The sequence below is a fragment of the Eutrigla gurnardus genome (assembly GCF_963514095.1).
Source record: "Eutrigla gurnardus genome assembly, chromosome: 9".
Taxonomy (NCBI): domain Eukaryota; kingdom Metazoa; phylum Chordata; class Actinopteri; order Perciformes; family Triglidae; genus Eutrigla; species Eutrigla gurnardus.
In genome coordinates this window covers 16,911,273-16,934,779 of record NC_139923.1, presented here as the reverse complement: position 1 = coordinate 16,934,779, position 23,507 = coordinate 16,911,273, and the positions used below count along the sequence as shown (strand labels likewise).

Genomic DNA, 23,507 nt, shown 5'->3' with positions numbered 1-23,507 from the left:
GTCAAACTGTAAAAAGTGAAGATGTCCACTTGATCTCACCCTTAAAGTGTTTTGCTAATCGTTACTTTAGCGTCATCAATATGCAAATTCAACCATCCATCATCAACCGCTTATCCTGTATTCAGGGTCGCAGGGGACTGGAGCCGATCCCAGCTGACACTGGGTGAAGACAGGTAACCAGACTATCACAGGGCTGGGCGTCATGGTGACAACACCCGTCAGGAGGAGCGACGGGTGGCTCTGATGAACCCAAAGGGCACAGTGGCACCCTGAGCAGCAACCTTATTGGATCTGGATTCATCACCAGGTAGCCCCGCCCCCAAAGCATTACCTGCTTTCTGGTCTGTTTGACTCTTAATAGACCATAATTTACTAAATGAACATCATGCTGGATTGAAGAAGACTTGTAACTAGAGAAACCAGGACTGGCTGGTCCCCCCTCCCATCATTCAAGTGTGTGTGGAGTGTGACGTGTGTGAAGTGTGTGACGTTGTGTGATGGGAGTGTGAAGTGAGTGACGTGTGTGTGAAGTGAGTGACGTGTGTGTGTGTGTGTGTGTGTGTGTGTGTGTGTGTGTGTGTGAAGTGAGTATGACGTGTGTTGGACAGAGACGACGCCTTCATCAGGATTAAACACAGTTTATTCCTTCTTTTGGTTTACAACAAAAAGGCACCCATTGATTTTTTTTTTTTGGAGTTCCACATTCACAATGTATAAAGCTCCTTTTCCTCTTTCTAAAGGTGAACACATCATCATGTAACAGTAGTCACCTCAACATGAACATGGACACTGTCAGTCTGAATGACCTCACAGATTAAACGAATTAGCAGAGCCAGAGGTCAGGGTCACATGGTGTGTTGGTAACAAAGAAGCAAACAATCTTTGCGCCATGAAAACAGATGAGAACCACCAATCACACCGATGCATGTGAACAATATGCAGGAGAGAAAACAGATGAGTAACATTAGTACATGAACAGTGCTTTAACAGCGGAACGGAAGAATTCTATTGGCCATCCAGGGCGGCACTCGCTTCCTGTTGGCCAACAAAGGTTATTCCTGCAGCGCTCCATCTGGATTTAGCATCATTAGAATCCAAATCTGATCAAATCATCAAATGTGATCCAACCACAGCCCGGGCTTTCTGATTATAATCTCCCTGGAAATAATATTTCTAATAATATAATATTCCTTGAAGGAATAGTTTGACATTTTAAGACAATCCTCTTTCTTTCCACATTTGAAATGACGAGGCTGATAGCACTCATTTGCGTACGATAAATGTGTGGCTTGAGCCAATGACCTGCTAGCTTAGCATAAAGAATAAAAACAGCGTGAAACTGCTAGCCTGACTCACACAGTTAGCTTAGCATAAAGACTAGAAACAGGTTGAAACTGCTAGCCTGACTTATTTTCTCTACACTGTGACGTTGCTAGGCAACAGTGGATGCACAGGGAAGTCCATTTAATAATAGTTCATGTCATACAAAAATACTTGAAATCTTGTTTTGAGGGACTTTCAATAATTGGAATATTGGATCAATGTTACTATTGGCGATGCTGATGTAACTTGTGTACAACGAAAAAACCAAATCAGGAGACCATCACTAGTGAGCTCCTCATTCTCAGCATCACCAGCAGGCGGAGTTACGAGATTTATCAACCGGCTCCATTCTATCACATTCAGAGAAGATTATACAACTATACAGTAATGTTTTCATTCATATTTACAGCAGCTGAAGTTGCTTCACTAAGCTTTCTCAGTAAAATAGCCAATGTCGTTAGCATAAAAATACATCTGTAGTTTGTAGTCTACCTAAATAGAGATGTTCACAAAATAATTAGAAAACATAGATCTGATTCTTCACATTGTTACAATATTGAAAAATTTCAGGCACAATTCACACGAACGTCTCCACGTTATCCTCTAATGAAAGCAAGACATTTAGGGGACAGCATGTCCCCACGTTGTTACCCCAACATGTCGCCCCAACATGTCCCCACGTTGTATTTATGTCTAGATGACCTTATTTGGAGTGTTGATGGAGCAGCTAAAATGTTAGCATAGCCTAGCACTCATCAACCAGACTACATTCAGAAAGCAAGCTTTTTAAAATTAGTTAGCTTGTCGTCTTGCAGATTAAAGACCTGTGTTTTGAGACTTGTCCACTACCCATAATGCAGTGGGAGGCTGCTAAATGAGCTTCGGTGTGAGGCGCCGAGGAGACCTGACCAGGCTGATGATTAGACAACAAGTTGCTGTGACTCTTTGGACAACACAGTCTGCTCCTGAAATAGGCAACAGCAGCAGACACGAGCAGGTGAACCTCAGGTGAGTGAAGTAATATGGCAACGAGGGTTAATAACTAGAAAAGAGCAACAACAACTATTTATCTGAAAAGACCAAAGTGTAACAGAAGGATGAAGGCAACAAACCCTGCAGTTCACAGAAGCAACTAAATGAAGAAGCAACAATGACCCAGAAACATGAGCAACTTCCTGAAAACTAACAATCACCACCATGTCATCATTCAGGGACCAGATAGATCTTATCAAGGACTTCATTATCAGGATCATCCGAAATATTGTCACAAGTGTCATATGAAAAATAATAAATATAGGACACAAAAATAGATTTAAAAAATGTATTTCTCCTCGATTTATGCAGGGAGAATTTGTGATTTACGATCATCTTATCGGAGATGATTTGACTGTTGATTCCAGGTTGTTTTAGTGCCATTTTAAGAGTTTGAAACAGATTTCTATGATTATCAGGATAATTATGACTTTCTATATGAAATGTTACCAGGGCTGAAAGAATTAACGGAGAAAAAGAGGCTAGATGTGACACATAAGTCGCCATCATCCTGCTGAGCTTTTTAAGCTCACATGACGACTAGAAGAAGCCAACAGGAAGCACACAGGAGCCAATCACAGGCCATGACACCGCCCACTCAGCGCTTCATTTAGGTGACAACAGAATCATCCTCCAACTAAATGTGCAAAACCAGAAGCTGAGAGGATGTTAGACCCAAACCATGAACACCAGAAGAGTCCACTTGAGCAACAGAAACACACAAGAACAGGAAACGAGGAGGATCAGCTAACTTCCTCTTCGGTTACACAGAGAAGAGGAAGTCTGACTTATCCATGCATAGCTTGGAGTGGTGAGCAGACGTGAGACAGGCAGCAGGTCTGAGAGTCCGTCACCAGCGTAGTCCTGCTTCCTTAACGAGTCTGAGTGCTGTTAGTTAACGAGTCCGAGTGCTGTTAGTTAACGAGCCTGAGTGCCGTTAGTCTGAGCATCATACGTTCATAGAGATCAGGTTAAATATGAGCAGTTCATCATGGTCCCATCAAAGAACTCCGGAACATTTCTTGTTGTTTCTTCATGTCCTCGCTGCCCCGCCTCCAGGCCCCGCCTCCAGGCCCCGCCCCATTATCTCATGGAGGAGGAGGCTCTGAAGTAGGACAGGAACTTGAAGCAGAGGCTCACCACGAAGTACCAGATGTTTCTGGCCATCTGGGAGCGGGCGATGAAGACACGCCAGATGACCACCACCAAGACAGTGTTGAAGGTGTAGCGGATGTTCCTCAGCCTGAAACACACACACACACACACACACACACACACACACACACACACACACACACACACACACACACACACACACACACACACACACACACACACACACACACACACACACACACACACACACACACACACACACACACACTATGGCGTCAGAATCGTTTCATATTACTTGCGCAACTATCAACTGAACGCGTCACACCCGCGTGCTTTGACGCCTGTGCAGCACACAGCGCCTGACGTGTAATGTAGTTTCCTCATTGACTTATAATGGTCACGCGTTCACGCGCACGTTCACGCGTGATGGCTGCTGCACGCCTGTGATCACATTACGCGGAGTAACTACGCGTAACATTCATGCGTTTTTTAGCGAACGCACGCATTAACGCTCGCATGAAGATAATTGAACATTTTTGTCAGGCGCTCACATGTACGCGGAAACGACGTGCGCAGACTCTGTCACGCGTAACAAGAAGCTGCGTGTAATGTAGTTGCCTCCCCTGGTTGACTGAAATGAACAGGCCAACTACATTACGCGTTCAAGTTACGCGGAGTAGGTGCGCACAGCAGATCAATTCCGGCCGCGCAGCATCAGAATCTGTGACCGCACGTGCGTGTGAACGCGTAACAACATTTGTCAAACAGTGACAGACAGACGTGCGCACGCTGCTTCATATGTACGCAGCTTCTTGTTACGCGTGACATACAACCTGCGCACGACAACGCACGCACGCACGCATAACAAATAACCATGCGTTCACACACACGCTGCTGCGCGTCTTTCTAAGTGTTTTGACATCGATTTACCTACACACACACACACACACACACACACACACACACACACACACACACACACACACACACACACACACACACACACACACACACACACACACACACACACACACACACACACACACACACACACAGATTTTAGATGTTGTATTAATGACTCCGCCTCCTCTCTGGTGCTAAGGCCCCCGTCCTCTAGCGTCTAGAGCAAGTGATGCTTATGAGCACAAATGAATAAAGCAAAGTATGGCTTCACCTTCAGAGCTTATCACACACGCTATGTCTTCTTGTGTGTGTGTGTGTATGAGTGTGCGCATGTGTGTGTGTGTACCTGTTGAGGTGCTTGCGAGCAGCAGGAAGTCCCGACAGCTCCTCGTTGAGGACGTACTTCTTGGTCCCCAGACAGTAACTCTCCATGTACTCAGCCCAGTGCAGCTGACGCACGTCGAAGTTAAACACCTGCAGACACACACACGGATAAGCCAGACCCCAGACCAGCCAAACCCCAGCCAGCACCGGCCCATCTTCACCACTATAATGTAATTTTCTGGGTTGTTGTGCAGAAATATATGGATTCATTGCACTTTGTTCTTGTTGGTATCGAGGTTGTCCGTGTCACTGCTGCTTCAAAGAATCATTTAATTTAAAATGAGACGTCTGTGTTTCATCTAATTTAAAAGAAGATAGGTATGTCCAAAAAGCTTTCAGTCTATGACTCATATTAGTGAGACTCACTATATGAACATGAATATGAAACAAATCAATCAATCAATATTAATGGAAAATATTAAACTATTTTAACTTCTAGACTTGGGCAATGTTTAGCAGTGATTTCAGCTAAATGCTAAAGTTCCTGTAGTTAACGATCTCCTCGGTCAGTTCATCATCCTCTGGGGACCAAGAATATCAGTGACAAAGCTATTTTACAGGGTAAAAGAAAACATCAGCAGGTCTTCAGCAGCTAGTAGCATATCATTCAGCTCATAGCGTAGCATTTTGCTAACATTAAAGCCAAAATGGAATAAAGTCCTGTATGAACCCTCATTTCTATGCACAATTAAGTCCTGTACGGACCCTCATTTCTATGCACAATTAAATCCTGTACGGACCCATGTTTCTATGCACAATGAAGTACTGTATGGACCCTGTTTTTTAATCGACAGTAAAGTCCTGTATGGACCCTGGTTTCTATGCACAATGAAGTCCTGTCTGGACCCTGGTTTCTATGCACAATGAAGTCCTGTATGGACCCTGGATTTTATCCACAGCTAAGTACTGTATGGACCCTGGTGGAGTAGGGACAACCTGGGAACGACGGGATGGATGTCACCTTCTACGTTTGCATGCACCAAATATTCTGGTTTTATGCCTAAAGAGAAAATAATCCTACTAATCTGTTTACAGGCTGATTGAAGTTAATATTCCTCTAATATTCCCGTTAATTAAAGATTAGAGGTTGCCATCGTGATTCATATCCATAAAACTGCTGATCTCCAAGTCCTTCATGGATTTGATCTTCTTGAGGCCGTGCAACTCTACTCAGTTGGTTTGGACGTGGTAAACCCCAACTGAGACTCGTATAGTGTCAACGTGTCACAGATGATCCTAAAACATAATCACACTTCTTCATGTGAATATCACATATGACGTGAGATGAACATATAGAAATATTCACCTTCTTGTCCTCGGGGCTCATCTGGCCAATCAGCATCGCCACGTTGTCATTGCTCCAGACCCACGAGTGACTGGTGAAATACTCCAGGACCATCATGGCGCGGTGGAGGCGAGTGATCGTCTTCATCATCCTGAGAGATCACCATGAGAGGAAGATAGGGAGGAAGGAGTAGAGAGGAGGGAGGAGAGATGAGGAAAGAGAGAGGAGGAAGGAGAGAGAGAGAGGAAGAGGAGGGAGGACAGAGAGAGGAGGGAGGAGAGAGAGGAGGAAGGTGGGAGGGAGGAAAGAGAGAGGAGGAGGAAGGAGAGAGAGGGCGGATGACAGGAGAAAGGAGAGAGGGAGAGGAGGAATAGGATGAGGAAGGAGAGAGGAGGAAGCAGAGAGACGAGAAACCAACATTGGATGGGAAAAAAGGTGAGTGAGGGGCCCGAGAGGAGAAAAAGAGGGTTGGATGAACGCAGATTAATGAGGATGAGGAAGAGGTGGGAGGTGAAGTCAATGAGCAGAGAGGAGGAGTGAAGAGGAGCAAGAAGGAACTGGGATGGTCAACGGGACTGAACCAAGTATAGATCAGGATCGTATGAACTGAACAAAACTCGGCATTGAACTTGGAGGATTCTCCATTTCCTTGATTAATCTAACAAGAAAGAGAATATGAATTTGCTGGACTATTGAAGTTAACCCTTTACAGATGTTGCAAGTCTAGACGGGGGTCCAGACTTCATCACAGCAGTGGAAGTGTTAGGTTCTGACAGAGCTGAAGACTAACTGGATTGTGTGAAGGCCAGCAGGAAAGACCCCGTTAAAGGACCCACATTTAGATTCTACATTCAAACTCACAATTAATTAACTCTCCAGACTTGCACAATATTGTCTTCCTGTGTTCCAAATGAATCCAGTTAATCTCCTTATTTTCTGTGTTTGCCCAGAGTCAGGGATCAGCATTCAAAGAGGATCAGAAGCTCTCATGAGGTCTACAGGAGGATCTGAGTCTGTCAACTAAATAGTATTTTGTAATTCTTTAAAAAGAGTATTTGAGTTGCCTGGTTGAGCTCCATGTTATTTAAAAAAAATTTAAAAGGCCTTGAAGGGCCAATGGAAATAAAACAGGAGTAGAACGGACAAAATCCACATAGCAGTAAAGCGACTTTGATAACTAGCAGACTGGCTGGCTAGTTAGCTAATTCCACCATTATTTAATGCTACACTGGTTAGGGGGGCGGACAGTCAGTTAGAGCTGAAGAAGCCTCTTGGATGATAGAAGAAACAACTTAGATGAAGCTTTCAGGGGTTACCAGGACCTGGCTGACTGAGAACCTTAAAGCTGTGTACACACCGGAAGAACTGCCCGACTCGCGTCGGTAAATTCGTCGTCGGCTACTTAATATGGCCGACTCGAACAACGACATGGGCGGTTCACACCTACGGAATTACAGCCGACGCCATACGTTCCGCGCTTGCGCGAGATGTAATGTCTCCAAAACAACAGGCGGCGCTAATCTGTATTGTGGGCCAAAAAACACGAAAACCGGAAGTAGGCGGTCCTCTCTAGACCACCTTCTTCGATTCCACTGGTTATCTGGTATGTTTACCATCGTCACTTCCGGGCTTCACTGATTCGCTAGTCAAGCTGCTAGCCTCCATCAATCAGAATGGTAAAAGAATGACCGACTCGAATGGCGGATTACACATTTGAATCGGCTGAAATGAACGCCGACGTGGGCCGATTCGAGCGACCACACCAAGGAGACTCATGTCACGGACGCCGACTCTCTCAAAGACGCCGATTTTCGGTCCGGTGTGAGCCCGCCTTAACAGACACAGCTAGCTAACAAGCCACATAGCTCGATAGCTAACTAGCAGACAGCTGGCTAACTAGCTGTCTTGCTAATTCTGTCTTTCTAGCTGTGCAATGGTCCCTACACCTCGCTCCCTGCTGTTCTGCAGGACAAGATACCTAGCTAACTAGCTACCTAACTAGCAATCCCGCATCCTCTTCCCTGTGAGCTGTGACATCGCTTTACAGCCCCTGACGTGTGATGTCAATATGACCACTAACAATCCCCATTTTCCACACACTGAGACCAGTTTAAAGTCCGTTCTGCTCCTGTTCTGGTTCTTTTGATCGCCCGGATCTCTGGTTGCTAATGGAGACTCAGATTCCTCCTGTGAATGGTTTGGAGGATGAGACAAACATGCATGTTTGAGCAGCACATAGAGGCACAAATATGACGACTTACTATCCAGACGGTGCCAAAACAGTCAGACCACATCTCACCTCCAGAATGTGATTCAGCGGTTTCAAATAATCCTAAATGTGAGTCAGCGGTTTCAGAAAATCCGAATGTGAGTTAACAGGAAGCTGCATCAGGTCTGAAACAGCTCTGGCTGGAAGTAAAGAGGAAACTCAGCCGTGTGGATGTCAGAAGGTTGTGTTCAGTTGGACGAGATCCGTCTCCACTGGCCACAACATCCTCTAGAAGACATCCCATGATGCCTTGGGATGTCTGTGATTGGGTGAGAAGTGTGTGCATGAGTGTGTGTGTTGGGGGGGGGGAGGGTGTAATAATGGATGTCATGTTTACAAAAAGGAAAGTTGTCTTTGAATTAAAAAAAATAAATAAATAAGATTGAAGCTGAAAACGTGCTCTAGTTGTTGTCACAGCAACATGTCTGCTGTTCCCACCGTCCCATAAAACCAGTCAGTCTAAGAACACACAGGGAGGGTGGGTTTGACTGGCGGGGGAAGGGGGTGCAACCTTACCGGGGCTTGCGGCCCGTCAGCCTCAGGTAGCCGTCACACAGCAGCGCCGGCAGCGTGTGGCTGACCGCCGTCCAGCACTGATTAGTAAAGGGGTTGGAGCGCAGCGTGACATGGGGCCTTCTGAAGGCCTGCTCTAAGGGATTGGTCTTGAAGGTCATGTTTATACAGTACTCTGTAGGAGAGAGATACACATAGGACAGGACAAGGTGACACAGGGAGGACCAGATGAAGAACAATGTCCTCCAATCAAGCGGACAAGTCCCTCCCCTTCCTGTGGACCTCTATGGGACCTCTTGACAGAATAAATATGGAGAGTAGCCAACAGGGAGACACAACCATCTTCTGATCCCTTTGAGTTGTACCATCAGTTATGGTGTTTCACCTCATGTTACTTAAATTTGACCAGGATCACGTAGACCCCAGCCAGGTCCCATTCATCATGGCTAAAATCACCACTATACCTGCTTTGTATGTTGTTAAGTCTGGTCTAATCTCTGGACTAATGTGAGCTACTATCGTAGACCTCTGGGGGACCACAGACAGTCTCTGGTCTCTTCACATAGTCTGGTCTGGTCTCTGGACTCACGTGAGCTACTATTGTAGGGAACATGTTTGTCTCTCTCCGTTGACTAGCAGACATAGTTAGTCTGAAAGAAGGTCCCATGGGGGACACTGGAGAGACAGGGACCTGGCCCCCCTATGACTTGATGCAGATGCAGACCCTGTGTAGACATCTGCTCGCCATCAACAGTACGACACCAACAGATCTTTAACATCCACACAGTGACTTCATTTCACTGACAGTTCAGCAGCAAAGGGTTTCCAAAGGGCCAACACCTGGGTTGGGCCCCCAAAGGCATCTTCAGACTAAAGTCCACCTGAGTCCGTTCATCAGCCGGACTAAGGTGACCTTAGTTCGACACGATGGGAACCCAACCGAGAACAGGAACACTGCAGGTAGCAAGATGTGAAGAGTGCAGAACCCATCTGAGGAGACCATTTGGGTTCTGCATCCTTCAAGTCCCAACAAAACCACACACAAGCATCATGTAACACGTTAGCATCGCAGCTACAACGTTAGCTACTACACCAGAAGAAATGTGACAGGACTAAAAGCAGGGGGCGTGGGGGTGGTCAGAGGAGCGGTACGTCAGAGGAGTGGTACGTCAGAGGAGCGATACGTCCGAGTCGGCGAGGAGGAGGTTACCTGGGCTCTCGTCCAATCAGCCTGAGGTACAGATCGTAGAGGAAGGCCGGAGCCTTGTGGCTCACGGCGATCCAGTACTGATTGATTAGGTGATTTGATGTGAGATTTACATTGGGCCGACGGAAGGCCTGCTCAAGGGGGTTCCTCTTGAATGTGGATATTACATGGTACTCTAAGAAACACAAGGGGGGTCAACATCATCAGTCACCAGGGATACAGTGTTCTACAGACTAAAAAAAAAAACTCCATCTGATGGGCTGCTGTTTGTGATGCATAATATGATTATAACACCTGAATATATATTATATTATTTTAATACTAACATTGTGTACCTGACAATGCATACATTATACAACGATAATACAACAATACAAAAATAGAAGCATTAAATGTCTCAGATTATCTGGCATTTGTTTCACCAACATGGTGTGATGACAGCTCTTCTGGAGCTTTTGATCGCATGATCTTCCTCATCAGACGGAGGTCATGGACATGGAGATGTTCAGGTTTATGGAAACAATGTGCTCGAGGAGACACTGGGTGTTTGTCAAAGTCAAGGAAGGATCCTTCAAGGACACCATGTCACAAAATCCTGCGCAAGGACTGTTCTAGATCCAGATCCAGGATCCATCAGAGACACTACGTCATTGAATCCTGCTCAAAGACTGTTGTAGATCCAGATCCAGGATCCTTTAGAGATGCTACATCATTGAATCCTACTCAAGGACTGGATCCTTCTAATTCCACCGAGGACTCACTTGGATTTGATTTATTTTTAATACGCCTATATATTTTTAATCTGTTACTATTATTTTGAGGAATTCAATAAATAACAATATTTCCTGTATAATATTCATAAAGTACTGAATTATTACTCTCTGAATGCTAGGAAGGAGTCTAGACTCTGCAGGACCAGGATTAGCAGGACCCGTCCCCCCAAGGAGGATACTTGACTTTGACAAACATCCATGTGTGATAAAATTCTCCAAAAGGCGACTAAAATTGTGAGAATGTTGAGTCAGCTTCAGCCCATCAATAAATAATAATAATAATAATAAAAGCAGAGTCAACCATTTCATCTTGAATCCAATGCCAAACTTTCCCCCTTCCTGTAATCATTATCATTATTATAATGAGTTCAGACCTGAGAAGATTTCATGTCACAATTATCCTGCCAGAATAATTCACAATATTATCACAATAATCATAATAATAATATCATCCAAATCTGCAAAAAACTCACTCATGGCATTAAAGCATTCTGGCATCACTGTTTATTTAGTTAAGAAACTAATATTTTAACCCTAACCCTAACAAGATAAGACATTTAGTTCATACAATGCTGTATTAAGGCCTATGTTATGAGGTCTAAGTCTTAGGACTAGGTCTAAAGTCAAAGGTCTAAGGTCTAGAATCCAACAGGACGCTCCGAGTCAGGGCCTGTCAGGCAGTGGATCACAGTACAACCAGAGCCTGACGAGGACTAGGTTTAAACCACCAGGGCCCCCTACAGACGCTGTGTGTAGTAAAGAAAAGAGGCTTCATACCAACTTCACCCCAGCGGAACGGGTTGATTCCTCCGGTGGTGCAGTTGTAGACCAGGATGTTTCTAGACCTGGAAGATGGAGGAACAGTTGAAAACCAGAACCAGAGGTTTCACTGGAACATGTGAGAAGAAGAGTGTGTGTCCCACCTGTTGAGGTTCTGGGATCCAGAGAACCAGGCTGCAGCCAGCGTGGCGTTGATGACCACGTCCACAGGAACGAGATCGGCCACAGCGTCATTTGAGGCCCTCATTGTACGCAGAATCCCCTTCCCAGCCTGGAGTGGGGTCAGAGAGAGACCAGCAAAACCAATCAGGCTGCCAGATGGCCATAAAACCATAAAAACGCAGCATTACTGATTTCCTCTGCTGCATGTCAACAATTTGTTAGCTCTGCTGGTCAACTCTTCACATCCAGATGAAGCCGAGACACTCGGTTAACTTGGAAGGAAGCCGAGACACTCGGTTAACTTGGAAACAAGCCGAGACAGTCGGTTAACTTGGAAGGAAGCCGAGACACTCGGTTAACTTGGAAACAAGCCGAGACACTCGGTTAACTTGGAAACAAGCCGAGACACTCGGTTAACTTGGAAACAAGCCGAGACAGTCGGTTAACTTGGAAACAAGCCGAGACACTTGGGTTAATTTGGAAACAAGCCGAGACAGTCGGTTAACTTGGAAACAAGCCGAGACACTCGGTTAACTTGGAAACAAGCCGAGACACTCGGTTAACTTGGAAACAAGCCGAGACAGTCGGTTAACTTGGAAACAAGCCGAGACACTTGGGTTAATTTGGAAACAAGCCGAGACAGTCGGTTAACTTGGAAACAAGCCGAGACACTCGGTTAACTTGGAAACAAGCCGAGACACTCGGTTAATTTGGAAATAAGCCGAGACACTCGGTTAACTTGGAAAGAAGCCACAACACTCGGTTAACTGGGAAACAAGCCAAAACACTAGCCATCACTGTTTGGCCCTGTTAAAGTCGCTCACATCCTTTGTTGCCCATTTTCCTGCTTCTAACACATGAAGTTGAGGATTAAATGACTTGCTGCCTGATAGATCCTGCCCACTGACCGGTGCCATGGTAATGCCCTAGTCAGGGTTATTCACTTCACCTGTCAGTGGTCATAATGTTCTGGCTGATCGGTGTGTATCTGTATAAAGACCTTCACTACTTACTGCTATGAAGATTCCACTGGGTCCATTGAAGTTATCGATCCAACCCTGAAGAGCAGAAGAAAGTTAGTGCTGAATGATGACGTATTTAGACTTTCTTCTCAGAAGTTCAGATGAGAATAGATTGTATATATCAGTGTTTGTAAGAAAGAATGTAAGCCCTGTTGATGACCATTTCTGGTTTAGCAGTGAGCTTCTTCCCTCCACATTCATCCTTTTTGGAACATAGGGGAACATTTTTTCTGTCCTCAAAATTAGGAAACTTCTTCTGTCCTCAACACCTCAGAGACCAGGAAATGTCTTCTGTCCCTAACATTTCAGAGACCAGGAAACTTTTTCTGTCAACTACAGACCCAGGAGTAACCATTTCAGGTTCAGCAGCATCAGGAGGACATGAGGATCATTTCAACATCTCAAAGCTGATTGGTTTTAGAGACACAGTGTCACAGATTTCTCGCTTGTGATTAAATATTGCAACTTGTGTAAATGTTGCATATTTTCCTCATTTGCATATCTGGTAGTCTATTGTCGTCTTAGACTTGTTCGCACTAACAGGAAAATGTGCTCTGCCGTTTGTGTGAACAGGGTTAGTCCCAGACTTCGAGGTGAAGCTGCATAGGACTAAAGACAAAGCTGGATTTGTATTTCTGCAGCCAAATCTGCTTTTTCTTAGTACATATCAAACAGAAAAAACGTCTAACAGTAATGGCCTCCCCTGATTTCAGATTAAACCAGCACCAGTATGAGGGACTCACTGGAAAGGGCTCTTTCCAGCTGGCTCCAACGATGGAAGGTCTGACGATGGCTACGTTCAGGTCTCCGGCCTCCTGCTGCACAAGGTACTCCGCCAGGGCTTTGGTGTATGTGTAGGTGTTGGGACGCTCCCCGATCAACTTGGGGGTCAGAGCAGAGACCAGCTCGTCGTCCATCCAGCTGCACCAAAGAAAGAGTTCAGACCGGGTCTTATACGTGCTGCATTAACTCACAGTGACAAACCTCTGATTCCTGCTGTTTAGCAGACTTCATCACAATCATCTCATCGTGGTGGAGAAAATGCATCAGGGAACCAGGAATGTTTGTACCATCATCTTCAGATCTGCATGGATCACTGCGATGATGAACTTTAAGAGAAGTGTTCGGTCTGAACGGCAGCAGTGAGATCTAAACATTCTACACTCCAACAAAGAGGGTCTCCTGCATTCCACTTAGGATCCTGCTCACTAACAACCAGGCAAATCGTCTACATTTCCCTTCAAAACGTCGTCACTCACACTAAGATCTTGGTGAATTTCCATTAGTATTTCTTGCTCACTTTTGTGGGCGTTTTTTTTACATTTATTTATGGTTTATTTAAGATTGTTAAGATCGTTTTTCAGTCTGTGATGCGTAAAAACAATACTTATTGGCAAAATAGGTTTGGTTTTGATGATACGACATCTGCCTAAACATCTGGATACGAGACTGAAACGACAAGTGATGGAAGAATAAATCCCCAGCTGGACCCGCCAACACAGACCTCAGGATGAGCCACTAATCCCACTGCAGCGTCTGAGACTGGCATCAACAGCAACAGAGCTGTGAAGCAGCAGTTCCCTCTCAGAGACATTCATCTTTATAATACACTGCTACTTGCGTTTTATGCATCCAACATCTGAAAGCAGTTAAGTATCCTCTTAAAACTCTTAATCTCATGCTACTGTATACTAATGTAGTTCACATAAATCCAGTTCCACCTACTCCAGAGAATCGATGAGTCTGCGGTAGTCTACGGGGGGAGGGTACACAATCTCCTCGATGAGCTCCCGGTCACAGTTGGCATAGGCCGTGGACACGTGGAGGAAGACCTCCAGGTGCTTCATCCGGTGGGCCAGAGCCAGCATCTTCTGTGTGGCCAAGACGTTCAGCTGCATCGCGTCTCTGCAAGGAAGAGGAAGACGGCAGTGTTAGGGATCAGGACTGTAGCGGACTGCAGGACATTAAGTTTTGTAATTAGCGATGATGAGGGTTTGGACAGTGACAGTATACATAGCGACACATCAGGATTAGGGTGGGTATCAATTCTACATCCATTCATTTAGAGATACTTCAGTGTTCCTGTTATCAAAGAGATTAAATCAGAACTAGAAAGATGGAACATGAACCTGCTGCATTATTAGCAACTAGCAACATCCGAGGAAGTAACGGGTTAAACTAGCAACATCCGAGGAAGGAAGGGGTTAAACTAGCAACATCCGAGGAAGTAAGGGGTTAAACTAGCAACATCCGAGGAAGGAAGGGGATAAACTAGCAACTTCCGAGGAAGTAAGGGGTTAAACTAGCAACATCCGAGGAAGGAAGGGGTTAAACTAGCAACTTCCGAGGAAGTAAGGGGTTAAACTAGCAACATCCGAGGAAGTAAGGGGAAGTAAGGGGTAAACTAGCAACATCTGAGGAAGTAAGGGGTTAAACTAGCAACATCTGAGGAAGTAAGGGGTTAAACTAGCAACATCTGATAAAGTAAGGGGTTAAACTAGCAACATCTGAGGAAGTAAGGGGTTAAACTAGCAACATCCGAGGAAGTAAGGGGTTAAACTAGCAACATCCGAGGAAGTAAGGGGTAAACTAGCAACATCTGAGGAAGTAAGGGGTTAAACTAGCAACATCTGAGGAAGTAAGGGGTTAAACTAGCAACATCCGAGGAAGGAAGGGGTTAAACTAGCAACTTCCGAGGAAGAAAAGGGTTAAACTAGCAACATCCGAGGAAGTACGGGGTTAAACTAGCAACTTCCGAGGAAGTAAGGGGTTAAACTAGCAACATCCGAGGAAGTAAGGGGTTAAACTAGCAACTTCTGAGGAAGTAAGGGGTTAAACCAGCAACATCTGAGGAAGTAAGGGGTTAAACTAGCAACATCTGAGAAAGTAAGGGGTTAAACTAGCAACATCTGAGAAAGTAAGGGGTTAAACTAGCAACATCCGAGGAAGTAAGGGGTTAAACTGGCAACTTCCGAGGAAGTAAGGGGTTAAACTAGCAACATCCGAGGAAGTTAGGGGTTAAACTAGCAACATCCAAGGAAGTAAGGGGTTAAACTAGCAACATCCGAGGAAGTTAGGGGTTAAACTAGCAACATCCGAGGAAGTAAGGGGTTAAACTAGCAACTTCCGAGGAAGTAAGGGGTTAAACTAGCAACATCCGAGGAAGTAAGGGGTTAAACTAGCAACTTCCGAGGAATAAGGGGTTAAACTAGCAACTTCCGAGGAAGTAAGGGGTTAAACTAGCAACATCCGAGGAAGTAAGGGGTTAAACTAGCAACATCCGAGGAAGTAAGGGGTTAAACTAGCAACATCCGAGGAAGTTAGGGGTTAAACTAGCAACATCCGAGGAAGTTAGGGGTTAAACTAGCAACATCCGAGGAAGTAAGGGGTTAAACTAGCAACATCCGAGGAAGTAAGGGGTTAAACTAGCAACTTCCGAGGAAGTAAGGGGTTAAACTAGCAACATCCGAGGAAGTAAGGGGTTAAACTAGCAACTTCCGAGGAAGTAAGGGGTTAAACTAGCAACATCCGAGGAAGTAAGGGGTTAAACTAGCAACATCCGAGGAAGTACGGGGTTAAACTAGCAACTTCCGAGGAAGTAAGGGGTTAAACTAGCAATATCCAAGGAAGTAAGGGGTTAAAGTAGCAACATGCAAGGAAGTAAAGGGTTAAGGTAGCAACATTCGAGGAGGTAAGGAGTTAAAATAGCAACATCTGAGGAAGTAAGGAGTTAAAGTAGCAACATGCGAGGAAGTAAAGGGTTAAAGTAGCAAGACTCTGGTTGAGCAGGAAATTCTGCAGAAACAGGGAGGGTCTCTGGTGTCAGGTATCCTGTGGACTGTAAACATGTCCCTGCTGAGCCAACATGCTCCTCATCAGACCGTCTGCTGGGAGGAGGAAACACATTAAATGGAGTCTGTGCAGGTAAAATAGAGAAACTCTCACTTGAGCGGCTCGTTGAAGCGGATGGTGGCGGCACAGTGGAAAACAATGTTGATGCTGTCGGCCAGGATGCGCTGATCAGCTGCACTCAGGTCCAGTTCGGGCTGGGTCAGGTCGCTATTCACGGCTGTGATCTTCTCTGCAAAACCGGGCTGCTCCTCTTGCAACCGTTCAAACAACTGGGAACAGACAGAAATCAGAATGAAGGTTATATGAAGGTTACATGAAGGTAACAGGGAGAGTGATTCAGCTCAGTGATTCAGCATCTGAGAAGCTTATATTCCCATAATGTCTCACTCTTCATCTCCTCCTCATGACTCATCACTGAGTGAAAGTGGTCTCAGTGGAACCTGAAAAGGAATCCCCTTAGCTGCGGAGGTACAACCCGTTTCTGGTTACAGCAGAATGTCCACACAGGTGGAGCTACAGACACCACCAGCCACCTGTCTCACCTTGCAGTTGACCATGTCAGCGATGCGGGCCTCCGGGCTCTGACCAGCTTTGGACCGGACCATCACATAGACCCCTTTGACTCCCGGGCAGGACCTCAGCAGCTTCTCCAGCAGCACCTTTAACAAAGACACGTAAGTGTGCCGGCAAGCAAGTCAATGCAAGGACAGAATTGGTGTCATTTGTCTAGTTGAGATATTTCAAGTGGAGCTAGAAATTCCTGCTGTATTGTAGAAGGCAGCGTAGCAGAAACATTTATAGTTGTATCCGCTGTTCAAACTCGCATAATACCCATAATACAGCAGACCACTAATGTGTCTACTACCTGCTGTAGTGGTGGACGTCGTACATGTCTACTTTGTGTGTCATATCAGGGAAACCTACTACAGTCTAATAAACCAGAGAAGAGCTGGTCTCACTACGTCAGGATGGAGGAGCAGCTTCTCCTCATTGGTTCTCATGTCCTTCCTACTACTGTACCTTCCCCATGAAGCCTGTTGCTCCGGTGATCAGCACAGTTTTCCCTGCATAGTATTCTGGTATGTTCACCATGATGTCTGTGGTCGTCTTCAGTAGCTTCACCTGCAGACAGAAACACACGAGACAAAAGGATTACACATCTGAGACCAGTTTCCTCCATGAGGGAACCATGACCTGCTCCATGAGGCTGAACCTGAGCCTGCTCCATGAGGCTGAACCTGCTCCATTTTACTGAACCAGTTATAATGGTAACTCAGACTTGCCGTTGTTGCCACAAATCAGTTTCATCTAATGAGATCTAAGTTTTCATTCTGTTGATCTCACTTCAAATGATTTTAATTGCAATAAAGCTCCATCTCCCCCCCCCCCCCCAACTTCCTGTCGATCCAGCTGACCAGAAACACTCAGCACTTGTTCATATTAGGGTTGGGACGACACGGCAATGTAATAGACTACATGAATTTGCCGATATTCATGAATATTTGGGTTGACGCTTCATCCCAAACATCTCTTATGGGGGTATTTTTATTGTGAATAATTTATAGGAAATTAATGTTTGTTCGCGCTTCCTCTTTAATATGTACATGTTTTATTTGAGGTACATAACATATTTTATCATCATTTATTTTGTTAGATGCTACTTCTGGCATCAGATTGTATGATTATGCACAATTTAATTCATCACACAGAATTATATCTTTGAGAGATTATTGAGGAGCTCTCAGTGCTATGTTAATGAAATGTTTAATAAATATTGAAATGTTAACAAGAAATAAAAAAAAAAGAACCGTTAGATTAATCGAAAAAAAATAATCGCTAGATTAGAAAAATAAGTTATTAATGGTTCCTCCCCGTATCCAAACAATATTAGCAACTACATGATGACATGCTGAAACCCTGAATATTTGGTATTTTTGCTGAAAAGTGACAAGAAATTGACTCATTGACTCAGATTCATTTTCAGTTTGTTGACTGATCAGCTGATTGAACCGGTCTCACCCTAATCTGTTTGCCATCAGCAGAAAGGCTCCTGTATGAGGCCTTATCACTCACTTTATGTTGGTTCTGCAGCAGAATGACACCACAGTGCTGATAACAGCCGTGTTATCACCAGATAACCCATCCAATCATTAACTTGCAGCCTTCGCTGTGTGGAAGTATTACATTCAGACTTAATGCTGCTTCAACACATCCAACAACCACCGTCTAACCAGGCTGCTACCATCAACTTCACCCAGGTGTCACCTGTCTTAGGTCCTAGCTAGCTTAGCTTTCTTTGGTTGGTGATCATCTGGAGGTCCATTAGTCTTAATCCAACCTCCACACTTTATTACAAGCACCACTGCAATGAGCCATTGAGTATCTTCTACTGTTGGATAGGACTGTTGGAATGAAATGAAGGAATGAAATATAAAAATCAATACTAATCAAATGCTGAAATGAATATTCAAATGTGTGTGTTTTTTTTTTTATAAACGTGTTTTCTAACTTTAGCAAATCTCGCCCTCCTCGCCTTGGCCTACCCACGGAAACGAGTGCTTTTGTTACATGAAGTCTGATAGACAATACACGTCTTTTGAAAATGAAAATCGACAGCTCTACTGTAGGATATAAAAAAGGTAGATTAGCCCGAAGCATGTTTATTCGGAATCTTTGCAGACTTTAAAGCACTAACCAATGTTAAATAAAGCCCTGTTATTCTTGAAGAATTCTAGTGAAACCAGTTATTCTGTCCTGCACACACTGAAACTGGAGGTTGGTAGTCGCTAACAGTTCAGGTGGAGAGCAATACTGCAGCAAGGAAACCATGAGGAAGATCACAACATCTGATCGCTATACAGCTTCCTCTAGGTAGATGGCTTGCTGCGGATATGGCTTTCTGCAGGTAGACTGCTTGCTGCATGTATACGGCTAGCTGTAGGTAGACGGCTTGCTATAGAAACGGCTTGCTGCAGGTATACGGCTTGCTGCAGGTATACGGCTTGCTGCAGGTAGATGGCTAGCTGCAGGTAGACAGCTTGCTATAGATATGGCTTGCTGCAGGTATACGGCTTGCTATAGATATGGCTTGCTGCAGGTATACGGCTTGCTGCAGGTATACGGCTTGCTGCAGGTAGACGGCTTGCTGCAGGTAGACGGCTTGCTGCAGGTAGACGGCTTGCTATAGATATGGCTTGCTGCAGGTAGACGGCTTGCTGCAGGTAGACGGCTTGCTGCAGGTATACGGCTTGCTGCAGGTAGACGGCTTGCTGCAGGTAGACGGCTTGCTGCAGGTAGACTGCTTGCTGCAGGTATACGGCTTGCTGCAGGTATACGGCTTGCTGCAGGTATACGGCTTGCTGCAGGTATACGGCTTGCTGCAGGTAGACGGCTTGCTGCAGGTAGACGGCTTGCTGCAGCTCCTCAGACACCAGTAAAAGACAGGGAAACCCAGTGTTCACATCAAAAAGGGAATAGTTGCTGTGTGGGACTGGATGCATGGCTCCAGACTTGAAGGGTCTGGAGCAGAAAACGCTGGCAGCAGGCAGTGACGACGAAACGTGCGTTTCTGCCAATGCGTTTCTGCCAATGTGCAATGTTTAGCTCTAGCACAAAAGAGCGTGAAGTATGGTGATCAGAAGGATCACCTTGGTGAACCGAAGGATCACTTTGGTGTCGTCACACCAACAAACTTTCTATAGTCTGTTTCATGATGTGCCACATGACTTCTGGCAAACACGAGCCCAGATGTATGAGGCTCATTCATCAATGCTAACAAGACTAACAGCCTGCAGTCAGTCATTACCCTTCCAACACACACACACACACACACACACACACACACACACACACACACACACACACACACACACACACACACAGTAGGCTTTAATCGATTTGCTGTCCCTCGAATTATCGCTAGGACACGGATGCAGTCAGACCCGTGGAGTCAACAGAACCGGAGCGGCCAGGACGTAGTGCGACGCTCCCTCCTTTTATAATGATGTGCCACACTGCGCTTTGGCCCACTCTGCTCGGCCCACATGCTCTGATGCTCCGCCCACATCCTCTGATGGTCAAGTGTTTACCTGAATGTGTGCAAATGCGACTCGTCAGGAAAGTTCATCACGTTCCGTGTTGTTCTCTCTTGTGAATTTGAGATGGCGCTTCTTGGAAACTACGTAGAGTCGGCCGTGTCATACTACGACGTGATGATGTATGTACAAGAGGGTGGGGGACTTGGGAGGGGGGGGCAATCCGGCCCCGGCACAGTATGGATCAATTCATCAATTCAATCATTAGGCGGTGCCTCGGTAGGTAGTCGGGCTGTCAAAATTGCTCAGTAGTCGGTAGCTCAGTGGTTACAGCACGTGCTGATCCACAGCCATGAAGGTGTAACACGTGCAGAATTCATGGTTTGGTATGTTGCAAGAGGGAAAACAAACAATGCAGAAAGGAGGGCCCCGGGGGCCAAGGTGGAACAGTGCAGATCAAACATGAAGGTTTGACAAAACAACCGTCTCAGAGGAGAACCTCTGACTAATGTGAAAACACTGCCAGGCAGCAACTCTAGAAACCTTTAGAGGTTTCAATGTTGGTCACAAAGACACTCAAACAGCTAAAGCTTAAGACTTAGTTCTTCTACTGGTGTTGCCCTTTGTCAACAGTCATCAAACACCCCCAGGACAGACATTCAGCCAGCAGATGACTTGTGTTGACTCAAAGAAAACGGACCACGCTGATGGTGTGTGCTCCAGCAAAACCAGATCAACTGCCGGCGAAATTCCAGTCAGAAAAGGCAGCTTCCTGCTCACGGCCCAGTCTCAGGGCACACAACCCAGTCTCACGGCACAAGACCCAGTCTCATGGCACACGACAAAGTCTCACCCTAACTAAGAAGTGTTGTTGCCTCAACCTAACAGGGCTCCAGAATTTTTACATTGGTCACACTGGTGCGCCTAACGTTTTCATTCACCCAAAATGTTTCACTGTCTTATTTCACCCCCGCGACATCTCATGACAACAACAATGGCGGGCTACATGCTTGTGATCTTGCTGCATCAGATATTGGGTATTTGGGTTACTATGGAAAAATATTCAGCTCCTCTACCACTATGCTGAGCTAAAAAGGATATGTTTTTTTTCTGCTACTGTCTATATATATTCAGCACGCAAGCTTTATGCTCATGCTCCGACCCAAAATGGTTGCATTCTGGAGCCCTGCCCTAACTATTAAGTTTTGTTGCCTCAACCTTACTGAGGGGTTTTGTTGTCTCAACATAAGAGGTTTTGTATCCTAACGTGGTCCTGACTGACAGAAAAGAAAACGTAGTTCAGGCATAGATTCCCAAATGTAATAGATTATTTTGAAAGTTGCTGAGCAACACAGGAACATGTCCCTGAATGAGCAGATTCCACTTTGGCAGCAAGTTCACTAACTGTTGAGGGAGTTGGACACTAGTGAAAGACCAGATAAGACCAGGAGAGGAGAGTCCCGAGACCTCTTCCTGCTTCTGTGGTCTCAGGTCTCCCTCCAGAGACCAAATACACTGACATGGTTAACGTGTTAGTGAAGCTGAAGGTTCATCAGGATCAAACTGCCTCCTGAAGTCCAGATCCGCCGGAAACATGCGAGGCCATGTTGAACCACCTTCTCCTGTGATGAGATGATGTGATGACGCGCGTTAGGACGCAGCCAGCAGAGCCGGCAGCAGAGCCGGCAACAGGCGGCACACGGACCCCGTGACTCTCCGTCCACATCATGGGCGACCAGGCCGACGGTTGGGCGCTGACCGCCCCCGGGAGGAGTCTCCGGGAGGCCGCTCAGCGAGTCCTTGTCTCAGACTAGAGAACCAGTCCGCCTTCCTCATTTAAGCACTGAACTCACTAAAAGCAGAACCAAAGACTTTAATGGAGCACACGAGCCCCGCGGGTCGCAGCGGGACTGGCCTACATTAATGCGGACCTGGGGGACAGGGAGTCGTACTCGGTTCTGGTATCTGCGGGGAGGTGTCCCTCGTCCCTCCTCCCTCTCCGAGCTGCATCTCTTCCTACACGGTTAAACGTTGAGCAGTAGCGCGTCACATCACCGCTGAATCCGGGAACGAGCCCGCGGATCACCGCCGGTCACGCGCGGCTCCTGGCCGCAGAATAAAGCGTGTACGTACCCAAAATGTCGATATTTCCCCGATTGGTGAAGTTGCTGCGGCAGCGTGCGGCGTTCCGGCTGTTAGCGACGGAGCTCAGCAGGAAGCAGCAGCCTGGGCGGATGGACGGACCGCCGTGACGTCAGCGAGGCAGACGGTGGAAGAGACGTCTCACTTCGCCGGAAAAACAGAAGTCTCACTTTGCCGGCAACACTGAAGTCTCACTCTGCAGAAAAAAACTAAAGTCTCACCCCGCGTGTTTCGCTTCGTCTTAAAGCTGACAGGAGACGAAGCCTTTGTGTTTCTCAGCGATGGTTCAGAAGCTTGATGTGGTTCAGCAGTGACTTTACAATCAGGAGGCAACTTCCGTTCTGAGAAGCGAAGCCAAAGCTTACGTTCCTTAAAGCTGCATTTACAGTCAACAGCAATGAGTGAGAAACATCGAGGTCAATTAAGGTCACAGTAAACAACAGTGACAGTAGGTAGAGTAGGTGAGGTATTTTCGGTTTTGTAATACAATTTTATGTAATTTCACGTTTCCATCCTTGTATTTCTATCTGAATTGGCTACCTATGTCAGAGCTTTAGAGGTGATGCAGCGATGGGGAATCGCCTGCCTGACAAGTAAATATCCAATGTCCTGGAAGCAGGACGGTTGAGCGTTGCAGTTGTCTCTTGCTGATGCCTTCCAACAAGCCGATTCTACCGGTGCAGAAAACTCAACAGAACAAGTGCAGTGGG

General features: G+C 45.8%; 1 protein-coding gene across 2 annotated transcripts; it reads right to left on the bottom strand.

Moving 5' to 3' along the window:
• Positions 1–622: 622 nt before the first annotated feature.
• On the bottom strand, positions 623–22,915 carry far1 (fatty acyl CoA reductase 1). 2 transcript variants are annotated; one of them, XR_014597754.1, is made up of 14 exons: positions 22,789–22,915; positions 17,642–17,743; positions 17,164–17,280; positions 16,715–16,890; positions 14,495–14,674; positions 13,513–13,690; positions 12,761–12,805; positions 11,729–11,856; positions 11,583–11,650; positions 10,036–10,207; positions 6,065–6,194; positions 4,721–4,848; positions 1,386–3,598; positions 623–1,339 (listed from the first exon to the last, which is right to left on the bottom strand). XR_014597754.1 is itself a non-coding variant. In XM_084017844.1 (13 exons), exons 2-13 carry the CDS (start codon positions 17,711–17,713, stop codon positions 3,439–3,441), a joined length of 1,554 nt encoding a protein of 517 aa, XP_083873970.1. In that variant the 5' UTR covers positions 17,714–17,743; positions 22,789–22,915; the 3' UTR covers positions 623–3,438. The 2 variants fall into 2 exon arrangements, 1 of the variants encoding a protein (XP_083873970.1); XM_084017844.1 differs by having other exon boundaries at positions 623–3,598.
• Between the last annotated feature and the right edge of the window lie 592 nt (positions 22,916–23,507).

What these genes read in the sequence shown, in the direction of transcription:
- far1 (XM_084017844.1), bottom strand. Translation starts at nt 17,713, where the DNA reads ATGGTGAACATACCAGAATACTATGCAGGGAAAACTGTGCTGATCACC. An exon ending in CGCTTCAACGAGCCGCTCAA is followed by an intron (nt 14,675 to 16,714) that starts GTGAGAGTTTCT and finishes TCTTCCTTGCAG; the next exon opens with AGACGCGATGCAGCTGAACG. An exon ending in TGAGCCCCGAGGACAAGAAG is followed by an intron (nt 4,849 to 6,064) that starts GTGAATATTTCT and finishes GTGTGTCTGCAG; the next exon opens with GTGTTTAACTTCGACGTGCG.